General features: G+C 41.2%; 1 protein-coding gene across 2 annotated transcripts in view; it reads right to left on the reverse strand.

Moving 5' to 3' along the window:
- LOC129325271 (mucin-5B-like) overlaps window positions 1-17,429 on the reverse strand; it is a 91,908-nt gene that overhangs the window by 18,060 nt on the left and 56,419 nt on the right. For both annotated transcript variants that reach the window (XM_054972916.1, XM_054972915.1), the window contains 8 exons: window positions 16,313-16,417; window positions 14,039-14,328; window positions 12,257-12,425; window positions 10,993-11,243; window positions 10,125-10,308; window positions 9,448-9,652; window positions 3,477-3,655; window positions 335-404 (listed from right to left, as the gene is read on the reverse strand). In XM_054972916.1, coding sequence (XP_054828891.1) covers window positions 335-404; window positions 3,477-3,655; window positions 9,448-9,652; window positions 10,125-10,308; window positions 10,993-11,243; window positions 12,257-12,425; window positions 14,039-14,328; window positions 16,313-16,417 — 1,453 coding nt within the window. The remainder of the gene's footprint in view (window positions 1-334; window positions 405-3,476; window positions 3,656-9,447; window positions 9,653-10,124; window positions 10,309-10,992; window positions 11,244-12,256; window positions 12,426-14,038; window positions 14,329-16,312; window positions 16,418-17,429) is intronic.

A 17,429-nucleotide genomic window follows, 5' to 3' on the forward strand; every position in this document is an offset into this window, starting at 1 on the left:
CCACAAATAATGTAATTGTTCAAAAATTTAAATTGGCCAAAAACCTGGCTTTCATGGTTACTTTAAATTACAGGTAATCAATAACTATAAGTAGGTAAGAGATCACTTTGTTATCCACACCAATAAAACAAAATCTTCCTTTCCTAACAAATGCAAACTGACACTGCCCTGTGCCGACATACTTGGCATTAAACTTAGGAAATCAAAGAATAAGCACATCCACAATATTCTGTTAAGTGTATATATTTTCCTTACTGGTTTTATGTTCAGAGGCAGACAAAGTGAACTTATTTATTTGTATCAGAACAGAATGAATTATTTGGTTTATTCATACCTATTATCACAGGTAGCAGGATAAACAGGACCACATGCTTCATACACCTTGCCTTTGGGGCAATGGTAGGCTGTAGAAAATAAAATAAAGTACATCATAAAGAAGCAAAAGAAAATTACTCCAGTATGAACCCTTCAGACTGTTCATAATTCAGTTTTGATGTCTGAGTCATAAATATGAAAACTCTCTTATGCTGTCAATTTCTTTGACAATCGAAATAGTCTCCTATAAAAATGGCTTTTGTTGATGAATTGCTTTTAACTGTAAAAGAAAAACATAGGAGTTGTATTTTAGGGGGAAAGGATGTGTTGTGGTTTGCTTTGGTATTTCTCAAAGCAGGACAGAGAATATCTTTGAAATTGTTTTAGGACGTTCTCAGAATATTTACAATTCTGAAACAGTACATTTTCCAGCACAATCAGTTTTCAGCAAATTCTTCTAAAATATTTTTGGAAATTTTCCATTCATTGGAAGTACATTTTGTGCAAACAGATAACATTTGGGTGATTCAGTAAGTAGTATTGTTTTTCTACAAGTTTAAAAAGAAATTAAGCCCAGTTTAAATTAAAAGGTGGACTTTAAAAACAACTCACTTGTATATGAAGTAATTTCCTACATATGTGATGGAGGAGCCAGTTATTTCTTCTGACTGTTTCTACTTGTATCAAATATTGCTCTGAAGTGTTCCTTGACTTTAATGAAGTGATTTTGTGAGAGCATAAAGGAGCTTGAAAAACCTACGCACACAGCATTCCAGCCTACAAATGTATATATTCAAAGTTTTCTATATGATAAACTATCTCTGTAACCTTTCTAACTCTATTAACTTCCACAGACATTAACATGTCCCCTTAGGGGTTCAAAATGGCCTGGGGGTTCCACCATTTGATGCCTGTAGTTGTAATAAAAATTAAAAATGATGCTGCATTAAAAACAAAATGAGGGGGAAATGATGTCACCTGTGAATAGTGGTCATCTACTTCCCAATCTCTATCTCCACTGGCAATAAACATACAGCAAGTAACATACAGCTGTTATACATTGGAAAAAATGCATGGATACAAAATAAACATGGCCCAAAAGATTTACTAAACAATCCATTTCTGGACAACATTCTTAAAATGTGGAATAAATAGCACTACAAATTAGCTCCTGACATTTCTTCTGTGCTACCCTTTTTAGGCCAAAAAAAATTCTTCACCTGGTATAACACAAAAATCATATGAATCATGAAAACTACACAAATTACATGGAATTCATAATATATCTAAACATGGAATTTTATTAATAAGATAAGCCCTGCAAGTAAAAAGTCTCCATGGTTTCAATATTTTAAAATGCAACATCTGTTCAGCACCACATACCTTAAGAAACAAATCAGTATGGAATGAACTGATTTTGAAAGATGGATACCCCTTCCCTCCTTTTTTCAAAAGTGATTTTTACCCTCTACAAATGTTTAAGTTCCTAAAGCCAGTATAAACACCTTCGTAAAAGAGAACAAGATGGGAGGAGCCCCGTGGTACAGAGAGGTAAGCTGCAGTACTGCAGCCCAAGCTCTGCTCATGACCTGAGTTTGATCTTGGCGGAAGCCGGGTTCAAATAATCAGCTCAAGGTTGACTCAGCCTTCCATCCTTCCAAGGTCGGTAAAATGAGTACCCAGTTTCCTGAGGGTAAAAGTGTAGATGACTGGGGAAGGCAATGGCAAACCACCCTGTAACAAAAAGTCTGCCAAGAGAATATTGTGATGCAATGTCCCCCCATGGGTCAGTAATGACTCAGTGCTTGCACAGGGGATTACCCTTACCTTTACCGTTATGGTGGCACATAAAATGTCTTCCCAAATAAAAGGAATGGAAAATCCTAATTATTAATTTTAATTTTTTTTATGATTCGATTTTTATCTCGCTCTCCCCACGAGAAGGCTCAGGGCGGGTTACATCAAGGATATATGTACATTTCCAGAGAAATAGTTTCCTATTTTATCATACTTCAATTTGATAAATACTTGATAAACATAAGGGGAAACTAAATCTTATATTTACAGTTTAAGGAATATTTCAGACAGTTCACTGATGTAATAATTTGTAGATATCACTTGTCAACTTGGTATGGATATTCAGTATCCATACCAATAATTACTAGTGTTGTTTGCGGTATACCTGTGTAGGTAAAAGATAAAGGCAGTACCCTGTACAAGCACCGAGTCATTACTGACCCATGGGGGGATGTTGCATCATGACATCTTCTTAGAAGACTTTTTACAGGGTGGTTTGCCATTGTCTTCCCCAGTCATTTACACTTTTACCCCCAGAAAACTGGGTACTCATTTTACCGACCTCGGAAGGATGGAAGGCTGAGTCAACCTTGAGCCAGCTATCTGAACCCGGCTTCCGCCGGGATCAAACTCAAGTCGTCAGCAGAGCTTGGACTGCAGTACTGCAGCTTACCACTCTGCGCCACGAGGCAGAGTAACATATGTTAAATTTACGTTAAATGTAATTTATCATTAAAATAAATTAATCATTTAAACAAACATAAGGCACCAGAAAAAGAGATGGAATTTGATCTGTTAAGGATGTGCACAAAAACAAGTTATGAAACTTATCAAATATCAAAAAAATAATGTCTCTAAACTGGAGGTCCCCATTGAGTTTGAGGCCCAGTATATATGGACCTCCTTTGATTGGCCTTTGCGTTAGAATGTTTAACTGTACTTTGGATTGCACTGTATAGGAAGTGCAAAAGCAGGGATCAAAATAATTTTTGCTTTTATTTTTAAAGTAAGTTTCTAGCCTTTATAATTGCAGAGAGAAAAATCTGAATGTGGCTGAGGAGAGACTTCTAAAAGCCAGAACACCAGCTGCAGCGTGTGTCCTTCCTATGGACTCTAACGCCAAAGAACCTTCTGTTCTCAGTTAGTTACTTTCCTCTTTGTCTTCTCCTCTACCTCCCTAATTAATGCAAACAATGACAAGCACTGTTACTGCTAACTAAAATCAGAATAAAACTTGTAAAGTGTTATGAGTCTACTCAGGATTGTAGTGCTTTGAACACCTTTTTGCTGGTCTGTAGGCACAGTTTTGATAGAGATAATTCTTGTTCCCTAAGCAAAAAAAAAAAAAGTCTGATTCTACTTACGACATTTTCCTTTTGTCTTGCTCCTCCAGTCACTACAAAAACCTTTATCTATACAGAGGGAAGCATACATCTCTATGCTGTAACAAGTGAGGGAATCATTGGCATTCTGACATGCTTCAGAGAGGCAGTGGTCATAAAATACTTTGGGAGGAAGAACTTTATGGCAATCTGCAAAGATACTTTAAACACAAAAGAACATTTAGTTAAACTATACTTCATATCATTTTACAAGCCCAGATTTTTTCCAAAGTGAAACAGTCAAAGAAAGAAGAATCTTTTTGTCAAAGATTTAAATTGTGCAATGTCATTCATCCTAGAAAAGTCATTAAGTTCTTACTCGTCATAGTTCTAGATTCTTGCAATATTACGATTCTTTATGATGCAAAATTGTTTGAGAGTAGTTTGCAGTTTGCGTTCCTAAAAGATGCAAATTGAATTACAGTGCAATTCTAAGTGCAATGCAGTAAATGGATTTAGAAGGGTATAGATCTGCTCAGGACTGCATAGCGAGAAATGAACATTTTCTAGACATTTTAAAGCCATAGGGAAAAAATATTTTTTCCCTCTCAAAAAAAAAAAAACAACTTGGAAAGATAATTAAAACAATGCACTAATTATTTATTAAACCTAAATTTATTTTTACTACTTTAAAAACATAAAAGACATAATTTGTTACTTTGTCTGCATGTAAAGTTGTACTTTTTACTATACTTTTGAAAATTAAAAGTATAAATGCCTTCATTTCATTCAAAGAGCCCAACCAGCTGTGACAGTTTCGTTGTGCCCAACACAGGAATACCATTTCCATTTTAAATGGGTGGATTAAAAATGCCGTAAGAGCCTTATCCTGATCAGGCCCACAGCACAGCAGGACAAGGCACTCTTGTTTCCCCTCCCCACATTCCTTGTCAAGTGCCAAAACAGCCATGGGTGTGCATATTTGAAAAGGTTCATGGAGAAGGGGAGAATTCGGCCCTCCCGGCCAGCAGCATAGCTGCTTTGGGCTCGGGGCTGCCTCCCCCCCCCCCCCCGGCAGAGAAAGAGATGCAGCATGCTCTTCCTGACATCTAGGGATCTGGGGATGGGGTGGAGCCAAGTGTTTGAGAGGTGGCTCTGCCCAAGCCTTCCTCAGCAGTTTGCCTTGTCATCTGAGCGAGGCTGGTTTTACTGAAGTTCCTCAGAACTACGTGGCAGCAGCTGCTTTGGAGAAGCCGTGCTATTCTCCTGGTTGATACTTTCAAACTCTAGGATGAGAGCCAGAGCCCAACGCCAGGCTCAGTGGATTGGCAGAAACTTTTTTCTTATTTACATTTGGGGTGTGTTGTCTATCAATTGGAAAGGCTAAAGCAGGGTTAGACCCAGCCCCACAAGCCTCTGGAATACCTAGGCTTCTCTCCACCCCCTCTACTGTTTTCACTTTGTTGGGAGACAGTACTTCCAGCAGCTGTAGGCCGCAGGGGTGGATTGCTTCACACATTATTGCTACTGGCCTAGCAGGGGTCCACATTCCCAGGGTAGATGCTGGTAGGCCCCCCCTCCCTGTCTAGGCTTTTCCCTCCACCCTCGTTTACACTTAATTGAGAAGGAGTATTTCCAGCAGCAATAGCAATAGCAGCAATAGCAAAGTCCTTGCTGGAGGCTACAGGAATGGCTTGCAGCCAGCCCCTGTTTGGCCTAAGGCCTTCAGGCAGCTGGGGCAATTTAGCAGGAGGACTTGGCAGTTTATTCAGTTGGTTGTGGCCATTTTGAGAGTGGCATCTGTGTGGCCTGATTGCCTCCTGTTTACTTGTCTCTTGGATTCCTTCTGAGCTATGCCTGCAGGGAGGGCCGTGGTTGCTCGGCAACCAGACGGCATCACCCCCAGCACAAAGTGAACCTATGACCAAGTGGCCGGCTGGGCTGAGGTGTTGTTAGGCTGGGGCGCAGGTCATTCTGTAGGAGTTATGGCTGAGCTGGTGGATCTCTGCCACAGTTATGGGGGAATGGAAAGTTAAGGGGCTTGCTTCATATCTAATGCATATCCAATGGCAGCCATTAGGCGGCTTAGCTGCCTTTAGGTTTGCCAGTAAACCTCCCGGTTTGATGTAAGCCCGGGAGACTTCCGGGGTTGCACGACATTAACTGTTGGCACGAGAGTTAGATCCTGAGGGTTAGTGCAGTGATGGCCCAAGCCCTTAAGGAAAGGTGTTATCACATAGGGCCAGTGAAGGCTGGGCTGCTACTACTGTTTGATGGGAGATGGGGTCCTTTGCCTCACTTCTGGTCATTTACCTGGGGGTAATGAGCTGAGCTTCCCAAGTGTATGGCCCCTTCTGTTACAGGCCCCACAAACATGCATGCATAGGCAAGATGGCCTGGTGCACTAGAGGGGAGGAGCAGTCCTCCACCTCACATTCTGGTCATTAGCCTGGGAGGTAATGACCTTGGCTGTAGGGCATGGCCCTTCTGATACAGGCTCACACAAACTTACATTCATAGGCAAGGTTGCCTGGTGCACTGGAGGGGAGGAGCAGTCCTCCCCCTCATGTTCTGGTCATTAGCCTGGGAGGTAATGACCTTGGCTGTAGGGCATGGCCCTTCTGATACAGGCTCATACAGACTTGCATTCATCAGCAAGGTTGCCTGGTGCACTGGAGGGGAGGAGCAGTCCTCCGTCTCATGTTCTGGTCATTAGCCTGGGAGGTAATGACCTTGGCTGTAGGGCATGACCCTTCTGATACAGGCTCACACAAACTTGCATTCATAGGCAAGGTTGCCTGGTGCGCTGGAGGGGAGGAGCAGTCCTCTGCCTCATGTCCTGGTAATTCACCTGGGTGGTATGACCTTGGCTCACAGGGCAGGGTCCTTTCCTTACAGGCTCACACAGACTTGCAGCACCCAGGCAAGTAGTGACCTGATGGCTCGAGGGGAGGTGCAGTCCTCAGCCTCATGTTGGCTCACAGGCCATGACTCTTTCCTTACAGGCTCACTCGCAGCACCCAGGCAAGTAGTAGCCTAATGGCTCGAGGGGAGATGCCGTCCTCCACCTCACATTCTGGTCATTCACTTGGGTGGTATGACCTTGGCTCACAGGGCAGGGTCCTTTCCTTACAGGCTCACTCAGACTTGCAGCACCCAGGAAAGTAGTGGCCTAATAGCTCGAGGGGAGGTGTGGTCCTCTGCCTCATGTCCTGGTGGTAATTACCTTGGTTCACCAAGCATGTCCCTTTCCTTACAGGCTCACACAGACGTATAGGATCATAGAATCATAGAGTTGGAAGGGGCCATACAGACCATCTAGTCCAACCCCCTGCCCAGTGCAGGATCAGCCTATAGCATCTCTGACAAATATTCATCCAGCCTCTTCTTGAAAACTGCCAGTGAGGGGGAGCTCACCATCTCCCGAGGCAGCTGATTCCACTTTTGAACTACTCTGACCCTAAAAAAGTTTTTCCTAATATCCAGCTGGTGCCTTTGTGCATGTAATTTAAGCCCATTGCTTCGTGTCCTACCCTCTGCTGCCAACTGGAACAGCTCCTTGCCCTCCTCCAAATGACAGCCTTTTAAATATTTAAAGAGAGCAATCATGTCCCCCCTCAACCTCCTCTTCTCCAAACTAAACATTCCCAAGGCCCTCAGCCTTTCCTCGTATAGTTCAGTCTCCAGAACCCTGATCATCCTCGTCGCTCTCCTCTGCACCCTCTCAATTTTGTCCACATCCTTTTTGAAGTGAGGCCTCCAGAACTGCACACAATACTCCAGGTGCGGCCTGACCAAGGCAGTATAGAGAGGGGCTATGACCTCCTTCGATTTTGATGCTATGGCCCCTTTGATACAACCCAAGATTGAATTAGCCTTTTTTGCCACCGCATCACACTGACTGCTCATATTTAGTTTACAGTCCACTCTTACCTCAAGATCCCTTTCACATGTACTACTGCCCAGAAGTGTATCCCCCATCCAGTATTTGTGCTTCCCATTTTTGTGGCCCAGATGTAATACTGTGCACTTGTCTTTGTTGAATTGCATCCTATTCACAGCTGCCCACTTCTCCAGAGTATTCAGGTCTTGTTGAATTTTAATTCTATCTTCTTGGGTGTTTGCTACTCCTCCCAATTTGGTATCGTCAGCAAATTTAACGAGCAGCCCTTCCACTCCTTCATCCAGATCATTGATAAAAATATTGAAAAGTACTGGGCCCAAAACCGAGTCCTGCGGCACCCCACTGGACACCTCCCTCTAATCTGATGAAACGCCATTGACCACCACTCTTTGGGTGCGGTCCTCTAACCAGTTCCCTATCCTCCAAACTGTCCTATAGTCCAGTCCACAGTCTTCCAGTTTGCACATCAGAATGGCATGGGAGACCTTATCAAAAGCTTTACTGAAATCCAGATAAATCACGTCAACAGAGTTTCCCCGATCCAGTAAGCTGGTCACTCGATCAAAGAAGGAAACCAGGTTACTCTGGCAAGATCTGTTAGGGACAAAACCATGCTGACTTCCCTGGATCACTGAGTGGTCCTTCAGATGCTTACACATTGATCCCTTTAAAATCTGTTCTAATATCTTCCCAGCAACAGAATTCAGACTGACTGGCCTGTAGTTTCCCGGGTCATCCTTCTTCCCTTTCTTAAAGACTGGGATAACATTCGCTCTTCTCCAATCTTGTGGCACATCCCCAGTCCTCCAGGAGGCCTTGAAGATGATGGACAGGGGTTCTGCAAGTTCTCTAGAAAGTTCTTTCAGCACTCTTGGGTGCACCCCATTTGGCCCAGGGGATTTGTATTCATCCAGTGCAGCCAGATGCCTCTCCACAACCTCTCTGTCAATGTCAATTAGTTTTCTACTATCTCTAGATGTGCCTGAGTTCTTCAGGGAGAAAACAGAGGCAAAAAAGTCATTAAGCCTGTCTGCTTTTTCTCTGTCCTGCATCAGAGTTTCTCCATCTACTCACAATAGCGTTTGCTTCTCACATATCTTGCAGCAATCAGGCAAGTAGTGACTTGATGGCTCGAGGGGAGGTGCAGTCCTCAGCCTCATGTTGGCTCACAGGCCAACATGCTTCTTCAGTCCATCTGCGTGGTCAGTGCTTCATCCCACTCACCAGGCCTCACAGTATTTCTAAATCAAGTTCAAGTTGTTACTTGAACTTTGTACAGTCACAGTATTTTGAACTAGGCTAGTTTGGTTAGGGATCCTGAAGGTGTTTTGCCATCTTCTGGGCATGGAGCAGGGGTCATTGGCGGGGGTGGGGAGGGGGAGGAAGTTGTGAATTTCCTGCATTGTGCAGGGGGTTGGACTAGATGACCCTGGAGGTTCCTTTCAACTCTATGATTCTATGATTTGGCGAAACCATCACATCTAGTTTGCTGCTAGGAGTCTCCTCCCAGAAGCAGCATTTCGGGGAGTATTATGAGTTGCCATGGAGGGGTGGGGGTAGGAAAATCTACTCCAGTGCTTTCAACACTGGAAATGATCCATGGGATTCAGGTCTATGTCTACATTGAATACATTAATTATCATTATTTAATGCTGTAGATAGTCTTACTACACAGTTTGTAGAAAACATTTTGAGAGAGAGTGAAACCTTATTTTAAAAAGCATTTCAATCAATCTGAAAGAGAAAACATTTTCATAAGAAGGTGTTTAAGATTCTTTTTGATATTTTGTCCAATTTCCTAAAAGACTTTGGAGAAAAAAATCTTCCCCCCCTATTTTTTTCTGTTTCCTTTTTGGGGGTGGGGGGTGGGGCTTTCACATCCCTAGTCATGCTTAATATTCAATTTGTGATATTTCACAAGGACAAGAAATGAAAAAGATGTCTTAAAAACAAAAAATAACACATACCGACTTGGCACTAAATAATTGCTAAAATGATGGGGAGGTATTATTTTAACTTTTGTATGTAGTCAAGATTTTTATTAAATCCACCAGGTTGTTCTGAGAAAGGTAACAGATGAAAAGCTTGTAAAAGGTATGTTTAACTTACTCGCTCACAATCAGCTCACACAGGGGAGATGGAGTAGTGCAGGTTATTTCTGATGGGGTAGGTGTTGCTCCAGTGGGTTCTGGTGTTGGAGTTGGTTTTACACAGCTATCATTAACCTTCCAGTGAGGAGCCATTTCTGAGCAGGAGGAAGCTTTGTGACCATTGGGCAGGCGGCAATCATCTGACCGGTCATTTGAACAAGTACCTGGTTAGGGGAAAGAGTCACATCATAGCTCTGATGAATATACAATGGACAATTAAACAGGCTCATCTAGAACGGCACTGAAATCATGGCAGTGATTTCCTAAATGAAAAACTGTATGATCGTTATTGTCTAAATATGTCATAAATTTGCAAGACATATTTCTCTGTCTTGAATTTAAGTAACCGCCTTATACTGACATTGGCCATTGGCCCATCTAGTTCAGTGCTGTTTACTATGGCTAGCAGCAGCTTTCCAAACTCTTCTCCAATCTTGAGATTCTTTGACTGGTGATAAGTTGAACTAAAGAGTTTCTGTATGCAAAGCAAGTGCCCTGGTGACTATGGTGTTTCTCTGGCCGCTCCCTTGCTATTGATCCTCAATATTGTTTTTGTTCTATAAAGAAAATGGTCTCCAGGGATGCCCTTTGGGAAAAAGTATTTGAAGCTCTGGGATGCTTACTCCCTCTACTTACCACATTGGCCTTCTGTATTGAATGCAAACAGGTCAAATGGTACTTTTATTGAGAAAGTGAATCCATTGAAGTTAATGAAAGCATGGATTTCAAGGATTTCAACACTCATACTAGTTCCAGTATCAGCAACTATAATGCCATCCTTGGAGAAACTTGCATGGACTGTCTCTTTGTTGAAAATAACCTTTAAAAAATAAACTGGGTTACTATGTAAATCTGTATACACAGACTTAAGACAATGACTGTGTTACTAGTTCAGATGACTTAAAGGAACAGCACCTTATTCCTGTACATGTTTTATACAATGGCATGGATCATGCAGCACAAGCAGAGCTCTGCTACATTAACTGTAAATTTCCTACCTCCCCCTTCCACTTTGATCCCTTCAACTGTATCCCCTCCACAGTCACTAAATCCCCAGGAACACTGTAAGGGTAAAAATAGGGGCTGCAGTGAGAGGGGGGAACTGGCAAAAATTTCCTCCTCCCTCTTCCTTAGAGGAAATAAATAGTGCAACCAGCAAGTAAAAAGTGCAAACAGAGATTGAGAACCAAGTCAAAGGGATTAGGGTAGGATTTGGTTTTTGTGTGATAGAGTAGTTAGAGTATCAGAGCAGAACTAGCTAAATCCAGGCTCAAGTCCCCACTCTTGCCTGAAGTTCACCAGGGAACCTTGGGCCAGTTGTTCTCTTTCAACCAAACCTATCTCACAGGTTGTTGCGAAGAGATATTAGGAGAGACAGACCAAAAAGTCTACCCTGATCTCCTTAGATGAAGGGTTGGACAAAAAAATCTAATAGTGAAATTACAATTTTTGCAGAAGCCCTTGTATTGCAGAAGGGCCCACAGATTGAAAATCTATGTGTTACCTTATTGGTTCTCATTCCATTGTACATTTGGCTGCTTAGTACTACTTCTACATGGTTGTAGTGTATAATAATGGATCTGGAACATGACTGATTATTAGCTGGATCACAGTAATAGTTGTCCACCAACACACTGAAATTTCCATGTTTCTTCACAATCTCTTGCACCAGGACATAGGTGCAATTATCATGGAAAGTGTAATCAGTACCATCAAAAGTCTCATAGTGTGAATTGTCCCAACCACTGCAAACACCTGTAACAGAGAAACCAAAAGATCAAACATCATTCACCTATGTTCAAATCTACCAAGATGTGAGTTTGCAGAACATGATTTTTTCACCATCCCTATCTTGATGTAGCCCTTGGTGCCTCCTGAAAACCATCTCTGAGGGATAGTGGACCCTCTGCAACAGTATGGGATGTGTGTGGACATCCCATAGAAGGAAGGCTGAATCAGTAGAACTTGCTTCCCTACTTGTGCAAGCAGCCTTTTCTGCTTGTAGAAGAGTAAGGCCGTTTCCACACTACTCACCTTCATCCGGAACGCTGCAGAATGTCGCAAAAAACCCGTGGAAGATAGAGTCTTCTCTCGCGAGTTTTGCACAATGTTGCACAAAACTTGCGCGAGAAGACACTATCTTCCACGGTTTTTTTCATGACGCTCCACAGCATTCCGGATGAAGGTGAGTAGTGTGGAAACAGCCCAGGTCTCGATTCAAGCCCTGGAGTGCAGTTCTGACCATACTTAAAGTCAATGGAAATTAATTTTGTGAAATCATTAAGAGTCATAAAGTTGCTCTATCTATTACTATTCAAGGAGAAAGCCTATTTACTAAGTGAAGGAAAATATAGAGTTGAATCCAATGATTCCATGAATGAAAACATTTCACGACAGTAATATTTAACAGCTGCCCCCCACCCTGTACTCTCAAATATAGCTAACGATTTTTGGAGGACTGCTTGAGCAAGAGTAAGTGCAGCTGATTCTTCTCAAATCCCTCTTCTTATTGCAGCCTTCCATTTCAAATGGCATACTGCTCTGGAGGTTTCCCTGGCCCTCAGCAGTATCCCTTGAGGAAGCACACGGGACTGCTGTTGAAAGAGGAGGGTGTGAAGAATTGCTTCTGTGAACTTGCTCCATTCCCAGAAGCACTGTTCCATTCCATTAGTAATCTTCTGTAAACTTGTAAGCAAATTATCAAAACCTCTTTTTTTGCAATATTAAAATATATATAATTTCTCTTATTGCACATTTATTATACTTACATGTGCAGTCATAGTGGTAGGTACAGCCATCATCATGATTTATTTTTACTGGTGGGAGCCTATTTACACATGTTATCTTGTCTACAGGTGGGGGAAGCACAACAACAATTCTATTGTTTCCTTCACAAGTTGCCATACTGCAATTGTTAAGCATCCAAGTTTCATTTATCTGGAAGAGAAATGCAGGAAATTTATTCTAAATTATTATGCTTATAGTAAGAAGTCCTTTTTCGATGTTTTAGAAAAGCAGTAATATTTGGAAATGGGGATTTCTCCATATGTGCCTCTGTGGGAGCCAATGGCAAAAATTAAGATCCTTAAAGAGATTTTTGAGATGGAGCATTCACATGGGAGTTACTCGTGCTCCCAATGCAGCTGAGACAAAAGGAACTGTGAAAAGCATGCCTAGAAAAGCCAGTTATCTTTTCTACTGAGATATTCTTGCAACGAGATAGGAGTTGAATGGGATAAAGAAATGACTTCATTGCCCTCGTTACTGTTTTTATGTAGCTGTCATCTCTGGTCAAACAGGTTTTACAGTTTTTTGACACACTATACAAACCTGCAAACTTGTTTACCTAAGGTGATAGTGCAGACACACACGATGCTTTGATCTTAAAATGATTGTTTGCTTTGCAGACCAAACTTGAAAAGTGTGCTAGACAGACTGCATAACATACCAGAGGATGCAGTAATGGCCTCAACCACAGATGGCTTTAAAAGAGGATTAGACAAATTACTGAAGCTGCATCATGGTGACTAAAGGGAACTTCCACATTCAGTGGCAGTAAACCTCTGAAAATAAGAGCTAGGAGGCAACTTCCAGGATAGCACTGGCCTCTATGCCCTGTTGTTAGTCCTCCAGAGAATCTGATTGGCCACTGTGTGAGACTGGATGTTGGGCTAAATGGACCACTGGTTTACCTTAGCAAGACTCTTTTTATGTCCTTACTATTTCTGCACATGTACCTTGTGAAATGGAAAGGAAGGCAGCATGGTATAGCTTGATCTCATCAGATCTTGAAAGCTAAGCAAGGTTGGTACTTGGATAGGAGACCATCAAGGAAGACTCTGCCGAGGAATGCATTGGCAAATGGCCTCTGCATCTCACCTAACTTGCAAGCCCCCTGTTTGGGTTGCAATAAGTTGGTTGTAACTTGATAGTATTTATCAAGTAAAATCAAATGTGGGGTTCTCATGCCCTGATCTGCTAAGGAGATCCTGCAGGTTTATCACTTGCTGGATCAGAAGCCACAGATGTATATTGGAGACATCCAATTATGGATTCTCTCTGTCCTCAACTGTCCTCACTGCACTGCTTTCAATGGGATTTTAATGTATATTCAAATGCACATCCTCATTCATATTTTGATGCAGTTGCTAGTGATATGTAAATACCTTTCTGAAGGAAAACAAGAGCTGGATTAATATATAACTGATCCCATATTATTACCATTAAATGGATGGATATATTTATTTGCATTTGATAACTTCAGAATACTGTTATTTTAGCACTGTTCACACTTTTTAAAAATTACATTTTTTCCTAATCACATCAAATAATAACAGAATACATATAAATGCCAGAGCATGTAAATGGAGGTAGGTACAATGTGGTATCAGTGAGCCATCATACAGCAAGAACAGGAATACTGAAACTACTATAGCGGTGTTCAAAATTTACTAGATACATCCAGAAAATTCTTTACAAGTTATTGACCCTGCTTTGGATAAACGGTGGCAGTAATACATATATGAAAAACAACACTAAAACTGAATTACCTTTCTAGGTGGATCAACATTAGGGCAATCTTGTACAGGTGTTGTTGGTTTTACTACTGGTCCAGTTGATGGAGCCAAAGAGGTGCGTTCTATAGTTGATGGTATTAAAATTGTGGGTGTGGGGGCTGATGGAATAGATGATGTTCCTACAGTTGTAACTGATGGAGTTGGTGGATGGGAAGGAGTTGTTGAAGGACATGGTTCCTGGGATCTCTTGACTTCACAATTGTTGTCACAAATGGCATAAAAACGACATCCAGAACTATCAGTTTTGTTATATATTACTTCCCCTATTTAACAAGAAAAATGAAATGAACAGATAAACAACATGTACGAAAGCTATAAACTAAACAATGTAATAATGTATGAATATGCATACTGTCCTCATATTTGACTTACTTATGATGACTATTCAAAGTGGATGGGATCAGCATTGAGGCACACTCCACCCCCCACCCCCCACAGCTCTCCCTCAGCTAGTTATTCATGTATAACTTGTGGTCTGGGAGATTGGCAAGGAAAAGATCATCTGTATAATCATAGGGGGTGGAAGGAGATGACTGCATATGGACTTTCTATTTGGAGTAATGGTTGGCATACACCATTTGGTGCATACAGCTAAGGAACAACAAGGAAAGAGAAGTTCCATACTGCTCTCCTCCCACAAATGCAGATTTGCCTGTTAAGACTATGGGTTGTATTATGTCTGAAATTTTAATGCCAGATTTCTATAAAATACTCAAAGCAACACACAACAAAACAATGAAACTATTAAGTATCAATAAAAATGATCTGGCCCAAGTAGTGGCAGGGGTAGTTTTGTACCCACACCCCTCAGAGAACTGGAGGCACTAGACTTTGTGGGTGGGGAAACAGGAAAGGCTGCCTCATGCAGTGCAGCCAATGAGAAAGCTGAGAATATTTAAAGCTGTTCCCTCAGTGTCTGGCGCACTTTTTTTTTACTGTGGAGATCCTGCCCTTGGTATCCCCACCACTGGTATCAATGTAGGATTAGCCAGTCACTTCAGGGTCAAGCAGGAGTTTTGAGGTTCCTATTAAAAACTTTAAAACATTTCAAACATTAAAACAAGATTTAAAGTACAAAATTATATAAAACATGTAAAATAATTAAATAAAAACACACACATGGGGAAGCGCTAGAGAGAGTTAGTGAGGTAATGCCAAACAAAAGAAAAAAGTTTTCATCCACTGATGGAAGACAATGATATCTGACTGGCAAAGATAAGGGACCATTTTTGCCTGCTTCATATTTGTTGTTGTGGGGTTAGGTTTCATATACATAGGCCTGATCCTGAGAGGCTGGTGAGGCCCTAACTGGGGTTAGCAAGATTTATGCAGATGAGGTGCGTGTTGCTTAATTAGCCTGGCAAATATGAGGCATCCAAGGATAGAGGAAGGGATCCAAACCAGCCACTGATGGCTGCATGGTCCTAGAGAGGTGGTGAGGATAAATCCATCAGGGCTACACATCAGAGCTATTCATCAGTGCTATGCATTGTTATTTTATTGAATATATTATGCTTGGTGTTGGTTTTTAACTGATGTAATTGTTATGAACCACTTCGAGCTCTTAATTGAAGAGAAGCAGTTAAAAAAATAAACAGAGCTTGAACCTTTACCCTGCATGGTGTGGAGGATGGGGTTGATGGGCGACATCTTTCTGCCTGAGTTTGGGGCAGTCAAGGAAAAGCAGCCGTGACTTGTGGCCATGCTGGGCTTGGAGCCAGTGTGGATTGCCCAATGCCAGCAAATCAAATGGGCAGCCTTTTTGCCCACATAAGAGGTGTTCCCCCTCATTGGCAATCTTCAAAGAGCTGCTGGACAAATACTTGTCAGGGATGCTTTAGGCTGTTCCAACATTCAGCAGGTGGTTGGACTGGATAGTCTATAAAGCCCTTTCCAGCTCTATGATTCTATGAGTGAATTTACTGTGCACTTTATATCGTTAGTAAAAATACCTTAGTTTAACCCATGGATTTTGTCTTGTGACTTCATTTTTAGGTATGGGAGCAAAACAGGTATTAAAACGGTAGTCACAAACTACCAGAAGTGAAATAAAAAGGGACAAATAAAATAATCTATGCAAGACAGTTCAAATTATACAGCCAAGCCACCGTGACAGGCTTGCTTGAGTCGAGCTGCATATACTTGGAATTCAGCTTTTAAGAAGAACCTCCTCTGAACACCTGTATACAATCAAGGCAATATGTGAATCAAAATGTGCAATTAACAAACACATGGAGATGAACTCACCAGGAGAAAATAAACCACCAGCAGCCCCAGACACATGGCAGAAACATGGAGTTATTCTGCTTGAAGTGAGTGTAGAACTAGCAGTTGCAGTTTTTGTTGCTGAGGCTACAGAGAAGATAGATAACAGAGTATATGTAAAATAAAGACAGTCATGACTGTGGGAATGTTGCCAACCAAAGCTCTAATACTAGTGATTGAAGTAGTGTTGAATGTTCTAGATATGTAATCTTGCAATATTATTTATTCATTTTATATTACAACAGGACTGATAATTACACATATTGGCATATATTCCAGATATGAAATTATTCCAGATATGAAATTCATAGTTTTGTTAAATGTAATCATAGCCATTCAAATAAAGGCCACAAACTTCTGCACATGAATCTCTAGCTAGATTTTATTATTTATTTTCATTTATGGTCTGCATTTTTCTCTAGGACTCTAGGTAGATTACAAGGATGGTCAAACTATTCAGTCAATCAGTGAACTGATTAAAAAATACGATAACAGTTAAATGGTAACATTTATTCTAAAAGCAAAGATTCCTAGTAAAACAATAAAATGCAGTGCAACTGGGATTGAAGAACTAGAAGAAAAATACATTATCCCTAAAAGAAGTCACCTCCTGAGCTGAATCATTACACAACAGCTCTACTCCCTCTATAAGAATGCCCTCCTGAACAATTCTGTTTTGCACATTTTGGGAAATGATAGAAGCAGTAGAGCCTTCCTGATAACCTCAGACAGACAGTTCCATAATATGGGAGTCGCTACAGAGAATGTGAGTGAACAAGCAGTTGCTGATTTTACCAGTTTTGCTCTTATAAGCAAAGCTGTCAGAGAAAACCATGGGTGCTGTGCATTCAATTAACCATGAATAACATAACAGCCTGGAATCAGTATTTCTTCCCGTTAGAAAACTTTTTTTTTAAAATTTATTAGGTGAGAATATTAATACATACAACTTTCAAATAACATCTCAATATCATTTTCCCCCACCCTTTCCCTCCCCCCTTTTTCAGGACTTCCAAAAGCTTTCCAACCCTACATCTTAATCTATTCCTAATCTATCCCCTTTTTCTATAACTCATTATATCGTGTTTACATTCTACTT

Source organism: Eublepharis macularius, chromosome 2 (genome assembly GCF_028583425.1).
Source record: "Eublepharis macularius isolate TG4126 chromosome 2, MPM_Emac_v1.0, whole genome shotgun sequence".
NCBI lineage: Eukaryota > Metazoa > Chordata > Lepidosauria > Squamata > Eublepharidae > Eublepharis > Eublepharis macularius.